At 34.5% G+C, this 27,554-nt stretch overlaps 1 protein-coding gene across 7 annotated transcripts in view; it reads left to right on the plus strand.

The window, feature by feature from the left end:
• Nucleotides 1-27,554, plus strand: part of LOC138700302 (uncharacterized) — a 507,020-nt gene that overhangs the window by 204,834 nt on the left and 274,632 nt on the right. For 3 of the 7 annotated variants that reach the window (XM_069826822.1, XM_069826826.1, XM_069826825.1), the window contains 2 exons: nt 19,347-19,452; nt 21,267-21,347. In XM_069826822.1, the coding sequence (XP_069682923.1) occupies nt 19,347-19,452; nt 21,267-21,347 (187 nt within the window). The remainder of the gene's footprint in view (nt 1-19,346; nt 19,453-21,266; nt 21,348-27,554) is intronic. The other 4 variants (XM_069826824.1, XM_069826827.1, XM_069826828.1 and 1 more) reach the window with 2 other exon arrangements.

Below are 27,554 nucleotides of genomic sequence, written 5' to 3' on the forward strand. Positions count from 1 at the left end.
GTCTATGGGAATCGAGCAGTGGCTAGGAGTACTGTCAGTCATTGGGTTAGCAGTGTCAGCGACAGAACGAGGTAAAGCGAGACTGTCAGATCTTCCACGCTCGGGACGACCACATGCTGCTGTAACACCGGAGACCACAGATCACACACAGAAACTTGACTTTAGGAACTTGATTCTTTACAGTTTAATTATGCATCCTAATGTACAGTCTTAAAGAATTTACAAGAGTAGCGTGATTTTTAACAATTGCTGTGATAAATTCGTAAGAAAATTTAATTCTGTAGTTAAAAATCGAGAAAAAATTTGTACATAGCAACTATGGAATTCACAACATATTTTTAGCGTCAGAATACTAGCTAATTAAAGAAACAATATTCCTGAATAGTTCATTCTCTAGTTTTAATATTCTTTTACCCTTAAAACTCAAGAATAATGGCATTTTTCGAACAATTTCAAATTAGTGTAATTCTGAAAGTATTGAGATTAGGACAATTCTTTATAAGACATTTTTTGCTCAGAATATCTTCGGAAATAAGCTTCGTAAGGGACGGTAAATTCTCGTGAATCACCCTGTATAACAATAAAATACATTTCATAAAATAAAGACAATCATGCTATCGTCGGGATTCTATGAATCCCCACACTTTCCATAAAGTGAAATTATACGAAGTAAATGAAAGGGGTAGGTGAAACGGACAACGGAGTGTCCATGTAAATGAATTTTTCAATGTTACATTAAATTTGTTCGGATCAAATTTCTGCACGTTTGAAGGACAAAACTGATATTCAATAATTTGTCATAACACACTGCTCTCTTAAATTGACTGAGGATATTGGGAATTCAATCAATGGCTTTCCCAAAACTTGGTATAAAGTAACCCATATAAAACAATTTTTGTCTCCAAAAGGAAGCAAGAACGAGCAAAATTGTATCAAACTTTTTTTTTTATATCAGAAAGAATGCCTGAGGGGAAAAAGACCATTTGGGATGCCTAGTCGTAGATGGGAGGATAATATTAAAATAGTTTTGAAGTAGGTGGGGTATGTGGATAGGGATAGGGATCAATGGCGGGCTTATGTGAGAGAGGAATGAACCTCCGGGTTCTCTAAAAGTCATTTGTAAGTAAGTGTCTTAAAGAATAACCATCTGAAATTAATGACATTACTTACGATTCATCCTGTGTAGAGGATCAATTTGACAAAAAATTTCACTATTGGTCAATTTGTAATGAATTTGGGGCTGTCCAAAATTGTATTTATTTTTTTAAATTCTATTGGACGCAAAATTCGATTTTCACGTTTCAATTATATAAATTGCTTAGCTTATCCCCAGGAATCATATCTCCAGAGTTTTAAATACGTTCAGTAAACATATTGATTTTTGTCTTTAGGACGATATAGGACAAGAACATGCCCATTTTTAGTGGGAGGGAAATAATTCCCTGGAATAAAAACCGGGTCTGCTGTATTTAGGCTATAACTACAAAAATACTGTATAAATACTACTTCCTGAACGATAGAAGTTGACTTAAGTTAAAAAAATAATGTTATAATAAAATAGTTGGGGGAAATGGGAATAATAACGAAATAAATTTCCCTGTACATTTCTCCATAGAATAAATCCACAAACGATTAGGGAATACACGAGAATTTTACTGGAAGCAAGTAAAGAGATAGGTTTGGAAGTAAATCCCGAAAAGACAAAGTATATTCTTATGTCTCGTGATGAGAATATTGTACGAAATGGAAATATAAAAATTGGAGGTTTATCTTTTGAAGAGGTGGAGAAGTTCAAATATCTTGGAGCAACAGTAACAAATATAAATGATACTCGGGAGGAAATTAAACACAGAATAAATACGGGAAATGCCTTTTATTATTCGGTTGAGAAGCTTTTATCATCAAGTCTGCTGTCAAAAGATCTGAAAGTTAGAATTTATAAAACAGTTATATTACCGGTTGTTCTTTATGGTTGTGAAACTTGGACTCTCACTTTGAGAGAGGAACATAGGTTAAGGGTATTTGAGAATAAGGTGCTTAGGAAAATATTTGGGGCTAAGAAGGATGAAGTTACAGGAGAATGGAGAAAGTTACACAACACAGAACTGCACGCATTATATTCTTCACCTGACATAATTAGGAACATTAAATCCAGACGTTTGAGATGGGCAGGGCATGTAGCACGTATGGGCGAATCCAGAAATGCATATAGAGTGTTAGTTGGGAGGCCGGAGGGAAAAAACCTTTAGGAAGCCCGAGATGTAGATGGGAAGATAATATTAAAATGGATTTGAGGGAGGTGGGATATGATGATAGAGAATGGATTAATCTTGCTCAGGATAGGGACCAATGGCGGGCTTATGTGAGGGCGGCAATGAACCTCCGGGTTCCTTAAAAGCCAGTAAGTATGTAAGTACGTAACTTAAAATACATACACACGCGCGCCACTAAAAATTAAAGTTAGCATTAATAATAATGTAAATGGAGAAATGTGTATAGGGTTAACTAGGGTCTGTTGGACAGTTGGGCATGTTGGACACTTTGTACTTTAACGTGTTACCTCGCCATTTGTGGACACCATATTCTGCTAGAAGTCAATGACGGAATTAGCGCCACTCGTGGCTACTTCCGTCATTGACTTCTAGCAGTATGTGGTGCCCACAAGTGGCGAGGTAACACGTTAAAGTACAAAGTGTCCAACATGCCCGACTGTCCAACAGACCCTAGTTTACCCTATTAACTTTGCTACTTGGCTAATGACTAAATTATATCTGATAATCAAAGACGAAAACCGAATTGTATACTAGGATAATAAATGGCTTTCTCAATGCCACCACAACTACCGCGAGGAGAAATTTCACCTATATATAATATCGATTCAAAGCCATTGTGGTAATGTACGTGGGCACAACGCTTCTATTGTACTCGTGGCGTTCGCCCTTGAATTGTGACGTTTCAATATTTATTACTTTCCCGATGACAGCCCTGTGGGCGGGAAGGAATAAGTCCAACTTCATCTTAGACATGCATTAGGGTCTATATCAGTTCTCATCTTATATAGATGTGTTGAGGCCTTTACTCAAAGGAAATCAATATCTAAGATCTTAAGGCGTGGTAAACAGATTTAGATAAAAGTTTGGCCTAGTTGCCCTTGCTGATTTCATGGTTACTATGTTTTCCACCATATTTGAAATCTAGCCGAGGTATCTCTGAAACAGAGGGCTTCATGAAAAATATACTGTCTGTTTTTCGCCCTCGTAAAAATTGGCGGTAGCACAATGAGTCCAATAGTCTATTCAAAAAAGGTATGGTGGTGTGCATTACAAATTACTGATGAAAGAAGTTGTAAAGTATGGAGTTGTATCTTTCTGTTCCACGAAAGAATTCAAGTATGTTGTACATTACCAATGAATCGCTACTAGTGACGCCCTGTCAATAAACATACTACGTCATAACATGAAGCAGCTGGTTATCTTCGTATTTCGTTCATCGAATTACTTACTTACTTACTTACTTTCTTACTGGCTTTTAAGGAACCCGCAGGTTCATTGCCGCCCTCACATAAGCCCGCCATTGGTCCCTATCCTGAGCAAGATTAATCCATTCTCTATCATCATATCCCACCTCCCTCAAATCCATTTTAATATTATCTTCCCATCTACGTCTCGGCCTCCCCAAAGATCTTTTTCCCTCCGGCCTCCCAACTAACACTCTATATGCATTTCTGTATTCGCCCATACGTGATACATACCCTGCCCATCTCAAACGTTTGGATTTAATGTTCCTAATTATGTCAGGTGAAGAATACAATGCGTGTAGTTCTGTGTTGTGTAACTTTCTCCATTCTACTGTAACTTCATCCCTCTTAGCCCCAAATATTTTCCTAAGCACCTTATTCTCAAACACCCTTAACCTATGTTCCTCTCTCAAAGTGAGAGTCCAAGTTTCACAACCATAAAGAACAACCGGTAATATAACTGTTTTATAAATTCTAACTTTCAGATTTTTTGACAGCAGACTTGATGATAAAAGCTTCTCAACCGAATAATAAAAGGCATTTCCCGTATTTATTCTGTGTTTAATTTCCTCCCGAGTATCATTTATATTTGTTACTGTTGCTCCAAGATATTTGAACTTCTCCACCTCTTCAAAAGATAAACCTCCAATTTTTAGATTTCCATTTCGTACAATATTCTGGTCATGAATGCACCATTTTATTCTCTCATTCTCATTTGATATTCACAAGCACGTTTTTGTCACTCCTAATATCGGAAAATTCGTTCTCAAACACTATTACACGGATTTCGTTCAAATTCAGTAGGGCCTATTTACGAGTTAATTCAACAAAACCAGGAATATGCACATGTTCATATTTAGACTCAAGGGTCCGATGACCCACTAGAGTACCCTTTTCCCTCTTCCCGAAAGCGTACTACTACACCTCCCCAGTTTTATGACATCAGTATGCCGCACCGCACCATTTCGGTAGACACTATTGAAATGATATAATGAATATCGGAATGGAGAATGACGATGAAATAACGGAAGGAAAGAGGAAAACCCGGACAAAAACCTTCAGGAACCTTGGCTTTGTCCACCACAAAATGACTTCGTCATCACCGGGATTGTAACCTGAATCCGCAGACATTGTAAGCCAATACTCTGCCACCTGGTTTATTAATGAGGCACATATTGTGGGCAAAATGTGATATATATTATCATTTCTTGTAGTTTTTCAGGAGCGTATAAAATCATAGTAATGTTTCAAAACAACTGGTTAGAGGGAAAAATAATAGAGATATGCATGTCATCTTTTGTCAACAGTAATCTCACTAGAGGTTTTGATTTATCCAGAGAAAATCAAAACTCGAGCGGGATTTAATTGACTGTTACACGATTAGAAGAAAGTATATAAAGATTAGAAGATTATAAAATACTCTAATACAATAAAATATTAATTGACTTACTGAAATTCTATTTCACTAATGTTAGCTTCACCAAAACGTTTGAACGGAGCCGCCACTTTCAATTGACTGTCTATGCGGTAAACAAATGACGATCGCAAAGCATGTTTTATGATACCGTAAAGAATTTGCTATTTGAAATGTTGGTAAACAAAGAAACAAATGGTAGGGAGGTGATAGAAACAAGAAAGTATATAAAGATTAGAAGAAATAAAGTACCGGTATTCTAATACAATAAATTGTGTACTGTATTAATTGACTTACTAAAATTCTATTTCACTAATTTCCCTTCACCAAAACGTTTGAACGGAGCCGCCATTTTCAGTCGACTATCTATGCGAGAAATAAATGACGATCTATATTATAGATATGCATGTCATCTTTTGTCAACGGTAATCTCACTAGAGGTTTTGATTTATCTAGAGAAAATCAAAACTCGAGTGGGATTTAATTGACTGTTACACTATTAGAAGAAAGTTTATAAAGATTAGAAGAAATAAAGTACTCTAATACAACAAACTATTAATTGACTTACTAAAATTCTATTTCAGTAATGTTAGCTTCATCAAAACGTTTGAACGGAGCCGCCATTTTCAGTTGACTGTCTATATTGGAAACAAATGACGATCGCAAAGCATGTTTTATGATACTGTAAAGAATTTGCTGTTTGAAATGTTGGTAAACAAAGAAACAAATGGTAGGGAGGTGATAGAAACAGGAGAAATAAAGATTAGAAGAAATAAAGTATTCTAATACAATAAATTAGATATTAATTGACTTACTAAAATTCTATTTCACTAATGTTCCCGTCACCAAAACGTTTGAACGGAGCCGCCATTTTCAGTCGACTAACTATGCGAGAAACAAATGACGATCGCAATGCTTATTTAATAGTACCTACCATAAAAAATTTGCAGTTTGAAAACAAATACTGGGGAAGTGATAAAAACAAATGCTAGGGAAGCGATAAAATTGTGCGCTAAGCAGCCATGATTGATTGAAAGGCGTTCTTTCGTACCGTTTTATTGGTCAAAAGTAGTATGACGTAGTAAAAGTGTAATAGTCACAATAAAAACACCATCAAGATGCACAACATACCGCAAAATCTCATTTTCGCCAAAAATTGACATATCACCTTTTTTGCCTCAGAATCACAGAAATTTAGTCTTACACAAATGCCTAATACGTTTGTGCGTATAAAAATATTCGCAATAGAAATCTTGTATCAATGTTCTATGTAATATATAATTGTGTAAAAATATAGAAAATATTAGTCACAGTTTTTAAATATTTTCCTAATCAAGGCAGCATAAAGAAAAATTGTCAATGCTTTTTTGTATTTAAGAAACGTGTAATGTTTTATTAAGAAAAAACGATTTCATATTTGCCCGCAATGCAGTGTACGTTGGCGAAACGAAAGTATTGATAAAAACCGTGTGGGTAGGCTATAAGCACAACATGCAAAGTGGATGAGACAGTTTAAAACCACACCTCTCAGGAGATATCTCGATATCATCTTGTATATGTCGAGACAAGTCCTATACAAGGCCGAGAGATGTAGGATAGCATGTTGTTGTAACAGCATTAATTGATGCTCGTACACTTTCATTTAAATTGCCAAGGTCATGGCATCGGGATATGAAATTTTTTCATACGATGTATTAACTGTGACACGAACTTACGTTGTAGAAAGTAAAAAGACAAACGTTCCTTTGGACTGTAAAAATAAATGTTTAGGTGTTTTTATTGACATCAGAAAAGCCTTTGATACCGTGAATCACCTTTTATTATTACTTACTTACTTACTTACTTACAAATGGCTTTTAAGGAACCCGAAGGTTCATTGCCGCCCTCACATAAGCCCGCCAGCGGTCCCTATCCTGTGCAAGATTAATCCAGTCTCTATCATCATATCCCACCTCCCTCAAATCCATTTTAATATTATCCTCCCATCTACGTCTCGGCCTCCCTAAAGGTCTTTTTCCCTCCGGTCTCCCAACTAACACTCTATATGCATTTCTGGATTCGCCCATACGTGCTACATGCCCTGCCCATCTCAAACGTCTGGATTTAATGTTCCTAATTATGTCAGGTGAAGAATACAATGCGTGCAGTTCTGTGTTGTGTAACTTTCTCCATTCTCCTGTAACTTCATCCCTCTTAGCCCGAAATATTTTCCTAAGCACCTTATTCTCAAACACCCTGAACCTATGTTCCTCTCTCAGAGTGAGAGTCCAAGTTTCACAACCATACAGAACAACCGGTAATATAACTGTTTTATAAATTCTAACTTTCAGATTTTTGGACAGCAGACTGGATGATAAGAGCTTCTCAACCGAATAATAACACGCATTTCCCATATTTATTCTGCGTTTGATTTCCTCCCGAGTGTCATTTATATTTGTTACTGTTGCTCCAAGATATTTGAATTTTTCCACCTCTTCGAAGGATAAATCTCCAAGGCTATAAGCACAACATGCAAAGTGGATGAGACAGTTTAAAACCACACCTCTCAGGAGATATCTCGATATCATCTTGTATATGTCGAGACAAGTCCTATACAAGGCCGAGAGATGTAGGATAGCATGTTGTTGTAACAGCATTAATTGATGCTCGTACACTTTCATTTAAATTGCCAAGGTCATGGCATCGGGATATGAAATTTTTTCATACGATGTATTAACTGTGACACGAACTTACGTTGTAGAAAGTAAAAAGACAAACGTTCCTTTGATCACCTTTTATTATTAGAAAAATTAAAAAAGATAGGACTTAATGGAATTGTTTTGAAATTGTTTGCTTCTTACCTTAGTAACAGAACACATGTAACCAAAATTGATAATAAATTTAGTAGCACTCGAAATATTAATATCGGTGTCCCACAAGGGTCTGTCCTCGGTCCAATTTTGTTTTTATTATATATTAATGATTTATTGGCAGTTAATTTAAGGAAATTCATTGCTGAGATATTTTCGTATGTAGATGACACGGTTGTTATTTTGCAGATAAAACTTGGGCTGATACCTACTTTAATGCAAATAATGGCATCACATTGATTAAAAATTGGTTTGATTTCAACCAACTTGTCTTAAATCATTCTAAAACTACGGTTGTACCATTTTCGTTAACATCTGTTGGTATGAAATCTCCTGATTCGCTCTTGTGTTTAAAAATTCATACATTCAATTGTTCTTCTAATAGTTGTAACTGTCCTATTCTAAATGAATCTCCTCACATTAAATATCTCGCAATAATATCGACCAACAATTACGTTGGGATAAACATGTTGTTTTTCTATGCAATAGATTAAGAAAAATTATTCACTAGGTTTGTTATCCTACGAAATTACTTGACTGTCCATACTTTACGACTGATTTACCTCGCATTAGTACAAGCTATATTACAATACGGCATTATAGGATGGGGTAGTGCTTATAGTACCTCCCTCATGCCAATAACTCTGCTACAGAAAAGAATAATAAAAATATGTATTAATAAACCTCTTGATTATCCTTCAGAGCTGCTATATTCAGAATTTAAAGTACTTTACTTCCATCAAATTTATAACGAAGTGTTATTGAATTTCGTACATAAAAATCGAAATATATTTAATTTATATTCACATAAATATAAAACCAAAAGGTCAAACAACATATGCTTGACAGAACGAAAATGTACTACAACTGTAGGATATAATCATAGTAGCAACTTCGGTCCAAGGCTTTATAACAATATAATAGCTAAATAACCAAACATACAATTTGCTAATGCTTCTTATTAAAAAAAATCAATTAAAAATTATTGTTTAGAGGGAAAATTTAAAGTTCAATGATTGTGATAGCTGTGTTTTTTCTTCTTTTTAATCTTTTTTTACTCTGTTATTTCATAAAATGTCTTAACATTATGTGGAATGCCCCCTGAGCACGAGTATATAACTTACTCTTTCTTGGAGTGCTAGAATGTTTTTATATAAAAAGCAATATGTATCTTTGTTCTGGCAATAAAGTATTGTTATTAATTTCAAGATAAAGTAACATAACTAATACTTAAATATTACTATTTTTTTTTAGTTGCTACTTTTCTGTAAAATCATATCTATAGGAGCAGGTTGATTTGTTGTTTTATTTCACTTGTACTCTATTTTTAATTTGGAAATTTGGAAATTCATAGAATTAAGTGGCACATACTTATACATTTAGAAGACACTCTTTAACATTCTCCACATCTGTAAATGGCTTAATTTCTGCTACGTGGTACGATGCTTATCAATTCGTTTTTATGTACAGTGAAATGCATTACTTTCTGTTCGTATATTACGGACAATTTTAACATTTAATCAGAGCTTTTCGTCGAGCTCATGTTATACGGTAGTTCATGTCTTTGGGACTCATCAGTATTTCTTTGTACACTGCTTGTCTTAATTTCCCCACAAATAAAAGTCCATTGGTGTTAAGTCTGGTGAATATGAAGGCCATTTTGTGTGTCTGCACTGACCGATCCAATGTTCTTCAAATGTTCTGTTAAGAACCACTGTGATTATCCGTGCAGAATAGGCTGGATATCCATCTTGTGGGTACCGCATGGATTGCCGTATTTTCAGTGGCATGTTTTCTATTAATTGTGGCAGCACTTCTGTTAAGAAGTGGGAATACTTGTTACATCTTGATCTTTGACCTTCAACTATCATCAATGACCAGCAAAACACAGTTGTTGTAAGCGTCTTCAAACGTAGTATGTATGTTTATGTATTTATTCACACTGCAAATGGGTATTAAATGGTAAATAATAAATCTTATCAATCCATTTAAAATAAAAAAAAATAAGACGAAGACCATGGTCATAGGAAGAAAAATTAAGAAGGTAAACTTGCGAATACTAAATAAGGCAATAAAGCAAGTGGACAGCTTCAAATACTTGGAGTGTGCTAAAAGCAGTAACATGAGCTGCTATCAGGAAGTCAAAAGAAGGAAAGCAATGGGAAAGGAAGCTTTTAATAGGAAAAGGAGCATCTTCTGATGAGCTCTGGAAAAATAACTAAGCAAGGGACTAGTGAAGTATTTTGTGTGATGTATGGCATTGTGTGGGGCAGAAACATGGACATTACGACGAAGTCAATAGAAGCGAATATAAGCATATGAAATGTGAATATGGAGAAGCATGGAGCGTGTGAAATGGACAGACAGAATAAGAAGTGAAGCTGTGTTGGAAAGAGTGGGTGAAGAAAGAATGATGCTGAAACTGTCAGAAAGAGAAAAAAGAATTGGTTGGGTCACTGGCTGAGAAGAAACTGCGTACTGATGGATGCACTGGAAGGAATGGTGAACGGGAGAAGAGTTAAGAGCAGAAGAAGATATCAGATGATAGATGACATTAGGATATATGGATCATATGCAAAGACTAAGAGGAAGGCAGGAAATAGGAAAGATTGGAGAATGTTGGTTTTGCAATGAAATAGCTGCCATTTGGCAGAACACTATGTATGTACAGTACTATTATTTAGTCTTGACAGTCGCCGGCAATGTGCGCCTTGGTCGGGAGAATCCATTAAGTTACGCCAAGGGATGTTCAGGTTAGGCTGTCACCTGCAGTCAGAGCGATCGGATGTCTTCGCATGCGGTATAGCGTTGTGTTTCCAGTACAGTTATCCTGTACTGCATTCCTTTAACGACCACTCGCCCTTATCTCTACTCCGGAACTCTCCCCACTACTCCTGTTACTTCCCCTCTTTCGCGTTGCTGAGCTGTCAGGACTAAATAATCGGTCTGTATGTATGTATGTTGTACAGACTGATTATTTATTTTAGTCCTGACAGCTCTGCGACGCGAAAGAGGGGAAGTAATAGGAGGAGCGGGTAGAGTTCCTGAGTAGAGATAAGGGCGAGTGGTCGGTAAAGGAATGCAGTACACTTAATTGTACTGGACCATACCGCTCTATCGTACGCATGACATCCGATCGCTCCGAAGGCAAGCGAGTAAATAACTCAAACACCCCTTGGCGTAACTAAATGGACTCGTCTGACCCAGGCGCACATCGCCGGCGACTGTCAGGACTAAATAATCGTACTGTATGTATGTATGTATGTATGTATGTATGTATGTATGTATGTATGTATGTATGTATGTATGTATGTATGTATGTACCCTGAAGTAACACATTCAAGTCCACACCTGTGGAGTGACGGTCAGCGCGTCTGGCTGCGAAACTAGGTGGCCCCGGTTCGAATCCCGGTTGGGGCAAGTTACCTGGTTGAGGTTTTTTCCGGGGTTTTCCCTCAACCCTTTACGAGCCAATGTTGGGTAACTTTCGGTGCTGGACCCCGGACTCATTTCACCGGCATTATCACCTTCATATCATTCAGACGCTAAATAACCTAGATGTTGATACAGCGTCGTAAAATAACCCAATAAAAAAACACATTCAAAGCAGAAAGAACTGTAACGAAAGACCTACTGTATGTGCATGTGAAACACATTAAAGAATCTTTCGTTATGGAAGTCATGAAGATTGTGAAATAAATATGAAGTGTGGATAGAGCACTTTTGTAAAGCAAATATAATTATCGGTATCATAAAATTGGCATAAGCTTCGTTCATGAAATCTTTCTTGTTCACACCTTTTTCTATATTCTCCACATAGCCTAGGCGTATTTTAAACTTTCAGGAATCTCGCAGTTTTATTGTGTTCTAGATCTTGTCTCAAGAGACTTCGTTTTTTATTACGGTACAAATTCAGAGGATCCAGACTCGATTTCCGGCAGTAATATGGAAATTTTCTCTCTTTCTTAGTGACTATGTGTGTCTTTGTCTTGTTTACACTGTGTTGTCTTAGATTATGGTCTTGCTCCATGCTCTTTATATGGTGTATGATTAGTGTTGATTAAAAAATTCTTGAAATAATTAACATGAAATGATCCAGAAGTCCTAATTTATAAATATTTATTATTATTATTATTATTATTATTATTATTATTATTATTATTAACTTACTGTATTATTCATCATCATCATCATCATCTTCTTCTTCATGGTATAGGCCTCATGGCCTGTTCCGGCTCAATACTCCATCGCTTTCTTGGTCTGCCAGAGTCCCGCCTTCCTCGCGGTTTATAATTCCATGCCAACTTCGGAAACCTTCCATAATCCCTTCTCTGTAAATGGTCGATTCATCTTTTCTTATAATCACAGACTTGCTGAATTATATATTTAATTTATAATTCCTCCATTATGCTTTCATTTCGTATATGCTCTAGTCTTGTACAACCCTTGACTGCTCTTAGAAATTTCATTTCTCATGACTGTATATTATTAATTTCTTTCTGTCTTAGGACCCAATTCTCACTACCATATAAGAGGGATGGAACTGCTATAGCCTTATAGAATTTTAATTGTTGTTTCCTTCCTTGTTTTACTCCTTAAAACTCTTCTGATTGTACCACACATACATATATTGGTACTTGGAAAGTTTTATTTGTACATCTCTATCATAGCTATAGAATATATCATTTCCCAAATAATTAAAGTGTGACACTTGTTTAAGCATAATGTCATCTACTACAATTTTTGATCTTACAGGGCTCTTCCCTTTGAATGCCATTATTTCGATTTTAAATTTTGATATCTCAAAATTATAAGCATTTGCTACTGTATTTAGCTTATATACACAATACTGCAGTTCTTTCTCAGACATTGCGATCAGAGCCTGGTCATCTGCAAACAGTAACGTATTGATATATATATATATATATATATATATATATATATATATATAAATTTATTAATATAAATTCCTTTGCCTCTTTGTGTTATATGTTTATTTCACTCGTTTAGCATATCGTCCAAATCTGTATTATTATTATTATTATTATTATTATTATTATTATTATTATTACTTACTTACTTACTTACTTACTTACTTACTTACTTACTTACTTACTTACTTACTTACTTACTTACTTACTTACTGGCTTTAAAGGAACCCGGAGGTTCATTGCCGCCCTCACATAAGCCCGCCATTGGTCCCTATCCTGAGCAAGCTTCATCCAGTCTCTATCATCATATCCCACCTCCCTCAAATCCATTTTAATATTATCTTCCCATCTACGTCTCGGCCTCCCCAAAGGTCTTTTTCCTTCCGGCCGCCCAACTAACACTCTATATGCATTTCTGGATTCGCCCATATGTGCTACATGCCTTACCCATCTCAAACGTCTGGATTTAATGTTCCTAATTATGTCAGGTGAAGAATGCAATGCGTGCAGTTCTGTGTTGTGTAACTTTCTCCATTCTCCTGTAACTTCATCCCTCTCAGCCCCAGATATTTTCCTAAGCACCTTATTCTCAAACACCCTTAACCTATTTTCCTCTCTCAAAGTGAGAGTCCAAGTTTCACAACCATACAGAACAACCGGTAAAATAACTGTTTCATAAATTCTAACTTTCAGATTTTTTGACAGCAGACTAATTGACAAAAGCTTCTCAACCGAATAATAACAGGCATTTCCCATATTTATTCTGCGTTTAATTTCCTCCCAAGTATCATTTATATTTGTTACTGTTGCTCCAAGATATTTGAACTTCTCCACCTCTTCAAAAGATAAATTTCCAATTTTTATATTTCCATTTCGTACAATATACTCGTCACGAGACATAATCATATACTTTGTCTTTTCGGGATTTATTTCCAAACCTATTTCTTTACTTGCTGCAAGTAAAATTATTATTATTATTATTATTATTATTATTATTATTATTATTATTATTATTATTATTATTATTGTTGTTGTTGTTGTTAACTTACTGTATTATTATTATTATTATTATTATTATGATTATTATTATTATTATTACTACTACTACTACAACTACTACTATTATTAACTTACTGTAATATTATTATTATTGTTGTTATTATTATTATTATTATTATTATTATTGTTATTATTATTCATTTAGTCAACTCTGAACAGGGCCATTGTTTTAATGCAGAGAAAGTGAGAACGAAGCGAGTGAAAAACTACCACACCTTTAAAGCGAATGGTGGCTAATTTCTCTGTTAAGAATTCATTTATCAAAACTTAATAGAAGAATTGAGGTAATTATACCTCTCCTGCAGTCATTTATAATGTTACAATCGATAACGCGTTTACGATTTATGAATTGCGTCAGAAGAAAAGAGTTCGCTGCCTACTCTGACATGAAGTCACATGTTAAATTAATGATGAATTTGCCGAGTGGCTCGCAATCGATTTAGCTGTTTCTTGTGGATGTTTCAAAACAACTGAGAAAGGGAGACGAAGATAAGGTGTGATGGATGAGTCGTTTGTGAATTTCTGTAAGTAAATAGTTCGTGTGATAACAAGTACAAAATAAGTGTATACAATTGTGTTTTGTTTGTATTTTATTCTGCATGTTTCTTCTAGGCCAGAGAATAACAAGCGAATAACAAACAATACTCATTAATTCCTCTGGTATCTCAGCGCCGCTAGAGCGCGGAATTGACATTTAATGGACTCCTTGCCGAGCTCAGACGTTGCATTGATTCTTGTGGTAGGAGAGATCTTGGAATGAAGGTTTTTCTCAGCTTCATCAATTTTAGTCCACTGACTATTACACTCTTACTACGTCACACTACTTTTGACCAATAAAACGGTACGAAAGGACGTCTTTCAACCAATCATGGCTGCTTGTCCCACAATTTTATCGCGTCCGTAGCATTTGTTTAATTTCATCGCGTCCCTAGCATTTGTTTATTTTTATTACTACCCTAGCATTTGTTTCTTTGTTTGCCAACATTTCAAACTGCACTGGTCTGGACGTCAAAAAAAAAAAAAAAAAAAAAAAAAAACAGAAAATTACAAACCACTCCAGTCGATGCACAGCAGTTTCAAATATGACTCGCATTGGCATTCAAGAACAAGAATTAATGAAAATCACTGGTCATATATGAAGAGCACCATTCGGAAACCCTGAATAAGTTGAGGGATACGCCATGTACATCAATGAGTTCACTTCTTTTACGCACACGTCCAATATAACATCAACTGAACCACCAACCACTAAAACATTCAAATTTGAAAATTGTACTTTCAATAATTGTTTCTTTTAAAATTATTCATGTTTAGATTTTATTTCATCATCGTTAATTAAAACGTTTCTTGTTTATTTCATCATCCCTAATTAAAAATTTTCTAACACTTGTTTATATTATTTAGGTTATATTTGTTATAGCTTCTGCTATATACAGTATTATTATGGGTAGTCACGTATCAGAGATTGTTTAATACTAAGATTTATTGAAAATCATCTGTCAAGTGACGTTGATTACTGGGATCCGGATGATTTAAGTGGAGTGCAAATGTTCTAATAAAAATGAAACTGAATCAACAAAGCCTTCTTGACCAGTAACCAACGAGTTAGATACCAGTATTTAACTCGTTGCTAGTAACCGTCCACAGAGTTCAATGAAGATTCCATAGTTGGCACAACTGATAACAAGAAAACATAATCATAAAACAACTACTGCTATCTAGCGTAATGTTGAGATGGTACAATAATAAATTTGAAGACACTTGTATTTTCGTAAGTCAATTAATATTTTATTGTATTGGAGTACTTTGTTACTTCTAATCTTTATATACTTTCTTCTAATCGTGTAATAGTCAATTAAATCCCACTCGAGTTTTGATTTTCTCTAGATAAATCAAAACCTCTACTGAGATTACTGTTGATAATTTCCTTTTCATCTCACTTTTTCTATCATTTCATGACATTTTATCTCATGAAAAAGACGTCCTTTATCAGGGCCGCCCAAACTACGGCCCGCCATGATCGTTTCACTGGCCCGCCATGATCCGAATATTAATTCATTAATTTTAAACAACTTCATAAAGTTCAATTTCCAGCAGCATAATTATGTTTTGAGCATGACTCGAAAGTTTGAAGGCTGTAATCGTTAATTCCTGGAAAATGAATATACCAGAAACTTAGAGCGTATTCCGAATCTCATCGCTGAGCAATCCGATGGCATCACGGTGTTCCGAATTTCAACGATGACGTCATTGATGCTCCACCGATGTCGCACCGGTGCCATCAGCTTGCAGAGGTGGTGGCAGTCTCCATCAGCCGCCATCAGTGAATCTGATTGGTTCTTGTATAGGGCGGGAATTAGCAGACGAATGACATCGTGCACTGTTGTGTCATGGCGGTGTGTTCTGCTGTATTGTTTGTAATGACACAACGTAAAAACAATATGTTAATGGCTTATGAGCGAACATGTCAACGGACCAGTTATTACTACCGGTTCAAGAAATAAATTGTTTATGCTCTCTTTTCTTTGAACGAGATGGCAGTACGGAAATTTCGCTAAATCTTGCTAGCGTAGCACAGACAACAACTTACACAGTCGCCATGACAGCCATCGAACCTTCCAGCAGTTTTGTTCCAATTTCGCTGCAGCGTGACGTCATTGTTGTCCACCGGTCCGGTGAGATTCGGAATACGCTGTTAACGATTGCGACCCTGTGAGCGTATTCCGAATCTCACCGGTGAGCAATCCGATGGCATCACGGTGTTCCGAATTCCACCGATGACGTCATTGATGCTCCACCGGTGTCGCACCGGTGCCATCAACTTGCAGAAGTGGTGGCAGGCTCCATCAGCCGTCATCAGTGAATCTGATTGGTTCTTGTATAGGGCGGGAATTAGCAGACGAATGACATCGTGCACTGTTGTGTCATGCCGGTGTGTTCTGCTGTATTGTTTGTAATGAGCACAACGTAAAAACAATATGTTGATGGCTTATGAGCGAACATGTCAACGGACCAGTTATTACTACCGGTTCAAGAAATAAGTTGTTTATGATCTCTTTTATTTGAACGAGATGGCAGTACGGAAATTTCGCAAAATTTTGCTAGCGTAGCACAGATAACCACTTACACAGTCGCCATGACAGCATCGATTCTTCCAGCAGTTTTGTTCCTTATTTTCGTTGCAACGTGACGTCATTGATGCCACCGGACCGGTGAGATTCGGAATACGCTGTCTGGCTGGAGTTTGGGGATTAGCAGACTTTGCAAGGCCACCCCCATCCCAAGGCAGGCCGTTATACCAGAGAGTTGTCCACCAACTCTACAACTTCCATTGTCATTCTTTATCAGTGCTCCACTGTTCGTGCAGTAGTGTGGTGTCAGGTTTACTTAAGTGCAAAATGTTTTCGAAAGTACGCAAAGTCGATAGTAAGTGTAGAAAGTGTAATGAACATTGGCTCGGTAATTATTTTGTGAAAGAGCATGGAAACAAAATGTGCACCATTCTTATTATTATTATTATTATTATTATTATTATTATTATCATCATTATTATTATGGATAAATCGTAAAACAGCGAACGCCAGTAGGGGAAGTTATCCCCACCCTCGCCGCTCGGCACCTCGTTCGCCTGCTCTCTCTCTCTCTCTCTCTCTCTCTCTCTCTCTCTCTCTCTCTCTCTCTACTATCTGCCCCGCTTCGGTGGATCACTGTCTACCGCCTCGCATGTATTTCATATTTTACAACATAACACAATACAACCAAATTAATGTGCATTAGACAACAACCACATACTGTACGTACTAAGACATATCAATGACACACATTGCATTTCTGCAATACGTTACGGCAGTTCCCTTGAACATAAGTAGATTCATTTTCCCTTCTACCACCAATTCGTGTCGGTAGCCGAGAGGTCTAAAGCGTGACCAAAAAGCGTGCGTGCGTTTCGTTAGGAAGATCAACGGATCGAATACTACCCTCCGCAAAGTCATTAGAAAAAAAACAGAGAGACATGAAGCAAGGAAGAGAGAAGGAGAGGCTGGAGAGGGAAATAGGATGAAGTTCCTCTTTTGCTTCGTAGATGCCGCATTCACTCTTTTTATTCCACTTTCCTCCACTAGATGTCACCCCACCCTAAACCCCTATTTCCACTCTTTCCCGCTAGAGTGTGTGGTGAGCTTGTAGGGGATACAGTGACTGTACAGTCGCTGTAGTAGGGGAAAAGTGGAAAGAGGTCGTGGGAGGAGCTTAGCGTTCGCTGTTTTGTATGTATGTATGTATTTATTCACACTGCAATGGGTATATACCCGGTGGCAGTGGTAACTAATTACACTCAATAAAGACAATAATAAACACAATTAATAAAAAATACAATTAATAATAATACTAATAATTAATACTAACAATAATTAACAATAATTAATAATAATAATAATAATAATAAACAGGGAACATCCTAAATTAAATGAAGCACAGTCAGTTAAAATAACATTTAAAGTAAATCTAACTTGTATCTAAACCTATGTTCGAACTAAAACCCACGAGTATGATATGTTCATATCTGCACAAGTACCTTTCAACACTACACTCATTTCGCTGTCAACTCACTCACTGCACTGGAACTACGACACATTTCACTGATTCTATCCTGATTTCACTAACACTTCAAAAAACATTTCACTGTTCAAATACTTTGCACTGCCACTATAAACTATAAAGCTTCACTGACAGGAACACGTTTCACTTACTCGACACACTTCACTGACACAACATAATTCTTCACTGATAGAACACTTCAATAACAAAATATCAATTACACCATTTAAATACTGTGTATAATTATCGTCTATTAGTAAAGTCCTTAAGCCTATTTTAAATACATTTTTGGTTGTTGGTAAAGCCTTTAGTAAGTCTGCAGGTAAAGCATTCCAGTCCCTGAAAGTACGATTGAGAAAAGAAAAGTACGATTGAGAAAAGAAAGTACGATTGAGAAAAGAAAGATTTTACGATTTGCCCATTATTATTATTATTATTATTATTATTATTATTATTATTATTATTATTATTGTTGTTGTTGTTGTTGTTGTTATTAAGGACATTGCAAGACGTCATTAAAACGGAAGATTATACGGTATGCGTCAAAACAAACAGTAGGCGTACTGAAATTACCGCTCATCTGCTGTCCACGTTTCCTTAGCAACCAACAGTTCGACATATTGCGAATTCAGTGTTGTGTTGATTTCTGTAATTATGGTTCTCACAACAGAGGAGAAAGTGTTTATCGTCGAGCATTATTTCCGGTCATACAGAGTGGGGCATCAGAATGGGCCGAGCTTCCGCCACGTTAAAGAGCAGTACCAGGAGCGATTTAACAATACGGCACCAAATAACACAACAATGTTAGCTGTCGTCGAGAAGTTCCGTCGTACGCGATCATTCTTATGTCGCCTTGCATGTTTTAATGACATCTTGATTTTCAGAGTATGTTTGTAATTTCAGTAGTACTCCGTATCCCATATTGTTATATTCCATATTTGTGACAATACTTCGTTTAATTTTTCTTTTTATTTTTCCAGGATGAACAAAGGCCTAGAGCCGGCATTTCTTCGTGGACAGCTGACTTGGATGCCACTCAGAATAGCATTTCTTCACAGAGTAAGTTGTGGTTCATCTCTAATGAAGGTTAGCAACAAAATTTATTAGTGTGCAGTGTGTTTAATCCTATTTTACTAGCAATTTTGCGGCGCTGTTGGTACTGTAGTAATTTTTAATTGTATCAGCGCTGTCTTAAAATTATTATCCGAGAAAGGTCTTGACAGGGCGTTCTGGGATTTAGATTGTTATTGGGCCTTTGGTCTACATCTGGAGGACATCTCACATATTTGATATTTTATTTCATAGACTCTCTGGAGTATCTGTCCAGATATTTTTTGTCCTTCAGACATTACATCCGAGTACTTTGTTTCATTTCATAACAAAGCCAAATATTTTATACATCTTATGATCTTTTTATCACTATATTTTGGTTATTTCGGACTTTACATCAGTTAATCTATAATTTTATTACCACTTTATTTAAGTATGATTCACTTTTTCACTTTACGTAGTCCTATCTCTTTTCAGTAGTTTGGCAGGTGGATCATTCCATGCAAAAAAGTATGTTTTTGAACCATGATGTCTCAAAAGTTAAAAACATTGTAGTAGGTTATTTTTTATGTTCTAAATATGAATTTCAAGCAATACTATATTTATATCTTTCATAGTTTGGCAGCAATCAGAATTTAAAATATTGGTTTAACAAAAAACACGGTTTCATTCATTGAAGTTTTCTTAGTGTGTAAAAGAAGATGGAAAAATGATTTCAGTGCAATTCGTAAAAGGAGAATCTTGTTTATAAATGCCCTTAAAATGAAAAAAAAAAAAAATAATAATAATTTTTTAAATAGTTACCCACCGTAAAATAATTTTAAAAAATATAGAAAACAAAATGCAACTCATTTTTACAAACGAAAAAACATGTGTTTAATTCTTTAGGGTATATTGATTACACTGAAAATTTCAGAAAGCTGATTTAAATATCATGTCAGTTTTTAATAAAAATAACTCACCGGAACAAAGGAGCTCAGCAGATAGGCTCTACCGTCGTACAGAATGTTGCGAGATCAAGGTCAGGGAGACGGACGTTTGAGATTACTCATCGTTACGAAGTCTCGCGAACGCTGAGACCGCCACACATAGCAAGCGATTTTCAACCGTCGGAACAAAAATTAATAATTTTATTAATTTAATTATTCACAGGTTTTTTTTAGATAAAGTCATAAAACTTGGGAGATGGATTAGGAATAAGATTTTCTTTAATACGAATGAAATTCGCATGAATTTAAGTTGTTGAATTCGAATATAAAACTATTTCTTTTTTTCATTGAGGCGTTTTTATGAGCATACCTTAATATTATTCGGATTAGTCGCTAAGGTATTAAAATATGGTTATTCAGGTTTACAATGGCGTCTGTTTAGTTTCGATTACACTTCATATAGGGTGTCTAGAAAATATGCCTAACTTGGAGTCAGGCCATAAAGGGAAACGTTGAAGGAGGAGAATTCGATCGGGTGCTGTGGATTGAATTCGGCGTAGCTCAGTGGTCAGAGCGCGAATTTTTCTCCTCAAGTATTAATTGTCAATATTACAGATTTTATTCTGTATGACAAATTAATAAATTTATAATATCATTATTTCTGTTTTATTATGTCAGGAAAACAATAGTAACTGAACTTCATTAAAATTTGAGACAGACACCACTCTTAATTCATTTTTTGTAACTGTGACATCTGTTTTTGTACATCAATATGCCGATTACAAAAATTTCTTTGTTAATAAATCGGATTTCAAAAAACTAAGAGCTTGGTTGTTGAAATTATGAAAATATTATAATTAAAATAATACTTGAAGTAATTCTTTGAGTAATAATCTATTTACTATCATATGTTTGTTTCAGGCACATTCCGTCCTTTATTACTCCGATTCCAATCACCTCCAGAACTTAGTAATTTAAACAACGACTCTGTAGAGAAAGGAAGTAAGTAGTTATAAACAAATATATATGGATAACATTTCTTTCGTTTGAAAGCTTGTCATGATGGTACCACAAATAGGTATGGAATACAAAGATAATTATCAATTTTTCCCTTCTAACAACTTTTAGTTCGTTGTTGTGTAATCTTTTTCCCTTTAAATTCCTGTAAGTCCTCACAGAGGGACTGTGAACTCTGGAGTGAGACAAATGATTAACAGGTTTGTAGCCCACACACATACTCCAACCCGTTCTTAAACCCCTTTCAGGGACACGAGATCGTATGTACCTTTTTCTGAACTTAAGGGGAGAGGATGGTATTTTTGATGAAAAATGACTGAATTTAAAAAAATATATATATACTTTAAAATATTTTATGATATGTGTGGATGGCCATTTTTAAACTTCCTGCATTATGGATTTTTAAATCACTCGCCCACTTTTATTGTTGTTTCCGGTAAATTAAATTTTCAAAAAATTGTTTTTTTTTTCTTTAAAATACCCTTTGATATATGTGGAATGCATTGCATAACATTTTGTGGGTATTTGTGCCCTTATCGGATGTTGAGACGTCATTTTTAAACTTCCTCCGCTATGGATTTTCAAATCACACGCCCGCTTTTATCGGTGTCCAGTAACTTCATTTTTATGCTACATTGCCAGACAAAATGAATATAATTTCTGAACTATTAAAGATACATGCATGAAATTTAGAACACACATTCTTTAGACTATTAGGAAACGTTTCTCTGTGACAGAATTTTGTTAATTGATTTCATTTTAAAAATTCGTCCATTTGTTTGCAAGAAAGGGAATCAGAAAATTGTTACTAAATTTTAATTGTTTATTTTACAAACGTAGGGACTAATATCAAAATTCTGTTACAGACAGTTTGTAGAACATACTTTTGCAAATACATTGTAAAAACTGTTTGAATATATCTTTAAAAACGGTTTAGATATATCGGTTTTAGTACAATCCTGCATTGGATATATTTTTTTTCAAATTTGGGCCCCCAAATTTTTTTTTTCAAAATATTTTTATTTGGTTGAGTTGCCACAGTTATGAGCTCTCTATATACAAAAAATTAATAATTTACACCAAATAGGAAAAAAGTTCTAAAAAATACCATCCTCTCCCCTTAACTCTCTTGTTATTGTTCTTCATTTCCATTTCTAATTTAGAAAATTATTACATGTTTTAACAATTTTCTTTAATGCGTTAAAGTAACCTGATATTCCAGTTTATATTAAAGGAAAATATATTAAGATTTTCTGGTAGATATTTTAAATTCAAATTACAAATCAATTCTGTAACAGTTTAAATACAAACTACTGAAATTACATTTCTTGACATTGAACTCCTTATTAATGCAAAAATTAAAAATTGATAAGTTGTGGTGTACGCAACAGCTAAAGTGCACAGATTTAACCTAAATACTATGTGGAATTTACATTTTTGAGTTCGAATCCCGCTTAAAACATGGGTGTTTGTTGTCAGTGTATGACCTTTCCTTAAATAGAAGTCCAGCAGCATTCTGACCCTACATCACTGAAGTTCCATTATGTGTTTATTCAGTGTTTTTAAATTATCATAGTAAAATTATTTTAAAAATAAATATTTTAGCAAGTTAATAATATTGTCGTTTAATATCAAATTTCGCATTTAAAATGTATTTTTATAGTTGTGTTGGACAAGGACATCTATCGCTTAGATGACAAGGCTATAAAAATTCTTAGTTGAAATTTATTGCTGGAGTTAATACTTTTTCTTTGTTCTATAATGTTTTATTACTTAAATGATTAACTAATTGTAGTAAAAAGATGTAAATTTGTTCTTTCTTATGTATTTTATCCGTAAAAGATATACTAGTAATCAATATTAAGATCAGCATCCATTCCTTAACCATTTCTTATTTACAACACACCCAAATAATCCATTACTGGTAACCTGTCAGATTCACATGATATCACAGCAGAATATTTTCATTATGAAAAGTCTGTTTGAAACAATACATATAGTACAAAAGTATAACAATTAAAAACCATCAAAATAGTGTTGTCAATAAACTTTCAGATGATGTACAAAAATATGTGATGAATAATTTAACAAGATATTTATCTGATCATGCTGTTGAAGGTAATACACAATTATGTTACACTATTAAATTGATGCGGATAATGAACATCTACTTAATTTATAGTTCGAAGACCTATCTGTCTGTAATCGGAATTGCGAGTTTGTGACCTGATCACGTCTTCCAATATCTCAATGCTATTCTCTCCTTCTTTATTGACTTCCTTGTGTTTGTGTTTCATTATCATTGTGAGTCTGTTTCTTCGTATAATCTTCCTCTAGGTCTTTTCTATTTGTGGTAGTCAATAATTCACCAGCTTGAAGTCAAACCAGTTCCTTTGTACGTATTATGCACAGGAACCATGCCATCAAGTCATCAATTAATAATGTTCCGTTTATTAACGTTCTATTTATTAGAATGACCCGCTGTGATACATTTTTGGACAGGTCTTGACGAGCTTAATTGAAATACTGAATAGTACATACATATTACCATTTAAAGAAACAATGTTAATAACGGTACTCGTATCTCATTAATAAATAACGCTAAAAAGTTGTCTCCCCATCAGTATTATTTCCTCTTTCAGTTGTACACCTTTTGTATGAAACAATTTTTCATTTGATGCTTGCGTACAAAGTTATTTTGGGAAGTCACGATAAATGGGACACTCTGTATAATGCATAATACGTTTTTTTCTTTAAGGCTAATTTAAATATAAACAGCAAACTGTGGATCACCTTTTGTTTCATTGTCCAGTGTTTGAAAACAAAAGATTTATTTTGGTCGGACATTTACATTTTTGTAATGTAATATATGACAAACCACTATTCAATGTGTTCACAAAAACATACTGCTATAAAGAGTTTTGTAATTTTATATGTAATATATTTCAGAACTTGTAAATAATTAAAATTATTGTAGTAGATATAAGTGTTGATTTTAAGTAGCAAGACTGGGTTACCCACGTCAAATGAATTCTCATTATAATAATACTAGTGGCTTGTGCAGCAAATGCTGTAAACTAAGTTCATTAGATGTTCAAATAAAAATGTTTCAGATTTATTTTCAATGAAAAATACCAGACATTCTGAAAGTTATTTGCTTCCATAATAATGAAAGATACTCTCTCTCGAGCCAATACTGAAGAGAACCACGCATATAATATCTACACCACACCGCCATTAAAAATATGAAAAAGACCCAACCCCACTTGATTAATAACTATAAAAATATTTAATTTTTTATAATATTATCTTACGTAAGTTTTATAACTTTCAGTAACATATACTATATATACTATGTAGCCGCCACTCAGTAAAATATAGAAATCAAAATCTAATTTAAGTTATTCTCTACATCTACTTATATAACCCCAAAACGTTTCACTTTCATATCATCAATATAGCATTAATATGTATAATTAATGAAAAATAGTCACATCACGGCATTAACTACAATAATATTTAATTTCTAATAGTAATAATGTCATCAAACCACCTCAAGTTTTGTAGTTTTTAATATCCAATACACAGCTGTACCCAGAAAATTACACACCACAGAATCGAACCTGTAAATTATTTTTAGTAAGTTAAGTTTTTAATAATCAATTTAATTTGAGCTCTAAATATGTCAGCATTCTTGCAGATCATGGCCTTCGTGTAATATTGTTTACTGTAGTGTGTGTTTTGTTTTATTCTGAAATGCAACACGGCCGACTTGATGCTCGCTTCACTTCTCCTGAATGCAATTAGCTAGTTCTCAAAACTGACGACAGATGGATTTTGGAAAATAGGAAAATTATGTAAGAAAATTGACATTTCACTGAAAACTACTATTTTTTCCGAAAAACTTTGGGTTCCAAGCTTCAAAATAAGGGGCCATTTATTAAAATCCGTTCAGCCGTTTTCCCGTAATTTCCATTACCAGTTCAAATTATATATATACATAAACTCAGGCTATAACTATAACCCTAATGTAGTTTCGGGTAAAATAGGGTTCAAGAAATTGTATATTCAAATAAATAAATATAAAGATTTATTTGGCTACATTAAAAATGGAATTTTAATAAATATCTGTTAAAATATAAATTAAATTGTAAACACAGTTGTAGATATGTTTCTAGTGAATAATACAGCAACGTATTTAATAAAAATGCTACTGCAATTGTTCTGACATATTATATAAAGAGCCTCTAGAAAAGATTATAAGAGATGCTGATAATCTGAAGAACACTCCATCTCTCAAAATCAATGTTAATTGAACTGAAGTGAAATTTAGATATCGAAAAAACAGAACGAGATGCGAATAAAAACTGCATAAATAAGGTTCTCGAGATTCGTTTTAAGAATAAAGAGACAAAACACAATATTCGAAACATAGAGATAAAATGTTGAAAAATAAAAGAAAACATAAAATGCGGTAATACTAAAATTAATTCAATAGTATCTATATATTTCTGAAATATTTATAACGACAAACAGCGTTATTATTCTGTCGAAAACAGCGATTTTATCTGACCTGGGAATGAATAGAGAAATTCGATTAGATTCGGAATGGGATTTGATTGGTTCATCTTGGAAAGAAAGAGAATGAGAATAGGAAGAAGAAAATAGGCATGCCAAAATATGAGGAAAGAAGAAAGTATTTTGTAAATTGAATTACTTTGTAGGCCTACATGTAAACGATCTCTATTATTCCTTTATGCAGGAGATCAAAGAATGTCTGAAAATACATAAAATGATTAGTCGTTTACAAGTCGGGATAAAGAGTTGTAAAATAATTTTTTAGTTGAATGTTATTGTTACGTTAGTCTTTTGTGCGTCACATCTATAATAAATACTTCGTTTGTGCATTCTTGTCGAAAATCAAGCGGTTATCTTACTTTGACACGTACATTAAAATGCAAATTGATATATTTTATTATAAGGATTCAGCTATACTTATAACAAACGCCATTTCCTTATAACACAGTACCGGTACTACTCATGAATAAAAGCATTAAAAGCTATCATTAAAAATATGTTTTTCTATTTCAGTTACCTGACGTCACTTAGAAAAGGAGTTAGGGTATTAGCAACGAAAAAAAAAAAGTGTTTCAATAACTGGAAGAAATAAAATATTTTTAAGATAACATGGCAAACTTTACGATTGTAAGCAGGCCGAACTGATCGAGTTAGTAATAATAATATACAGTTCGTGAATCAAACAGTTGAATTGAAAAAACTGACAACAAATAATGTTGCCTTTATATCCACACATTGATTGATTTATGACATGTAAGTCGATAGGGTGTGCGTATCTAAAAAGAACGAAACAAATCCTAGTGGTTTAGATTTAAAAGTATTAATCACCTGAATGAAGTGGTGTTACTATATTCCCTATAAAGTGAGAGGTCGCTTCTTTGATGTTCCCTTATATTCTTGAAAGTCAAAACTTAATTCAAATATTTAGTGCCTTATTCTTCCTCATATTCTAAAACTGACGTAGATAATAAATGTACAAGGCACAAGCGACTTTGATGTTTATACCTGTTAATGAAATAAGGGGCCCCAAAAATTGATGTGAAGGAAACGAATGTTTTGATACCTCTCTGTCAGAATTAAAGTTTAGTGCTTTTATGTATATATTCATATTTGAGAACCTCGCCATCCTATACTGAAAATGTGTAATCAATGACTATATAGTCACCACTTGGAACTTATAAATGGAGAAAAATTCGTTCCGACGCTGGGAATTGAACCCAGGACTCTCAACTTGGCGAGCTGAGTGTTCTTACCATATTGAGCTATAATGGTTATTGGAGGAGAAAAATTCGTTCCGGCATCAGGGATCAAACCCGGGTCTTTGGTTTTATGTATCAAGTGCTCTAACCACTGAGCTATGCTGAAGTTCAATCCACAGCATCGGATCGAATCTCTCTCCTCTAGTGTTTTTCCCTTTGTGGCTGGACTCCAAGTATATTCTGTAGGACCAAAAATTAATTTTTACGTAGATCTTGAGCTATGCTTCTCATTGTCTAATGCTTCAAGATCCAATCCAGATTTACCTCTGATTCTATTAATTACAGTATTTTTTTCTTAAATGTAAGAACAATATTTCATTTTGTTCTATACCTAATTTGACTATTTCTACATTAT

The sequence above is a fragment of the Periplaneta americana genome, chromosome 5 (assembly GCF_040183065.1).
Source record: "Periplaneta americana isolate PAMFEO1 chromosome 5, P.americana_PAMFEO1_priV1, whole genome shotgun sequence".
NCBI lineage: Eukaryota > Metazoa > Arthropoda > Insecta > Blattodea > Blattidae > Periplaneta > Periplaneta americana.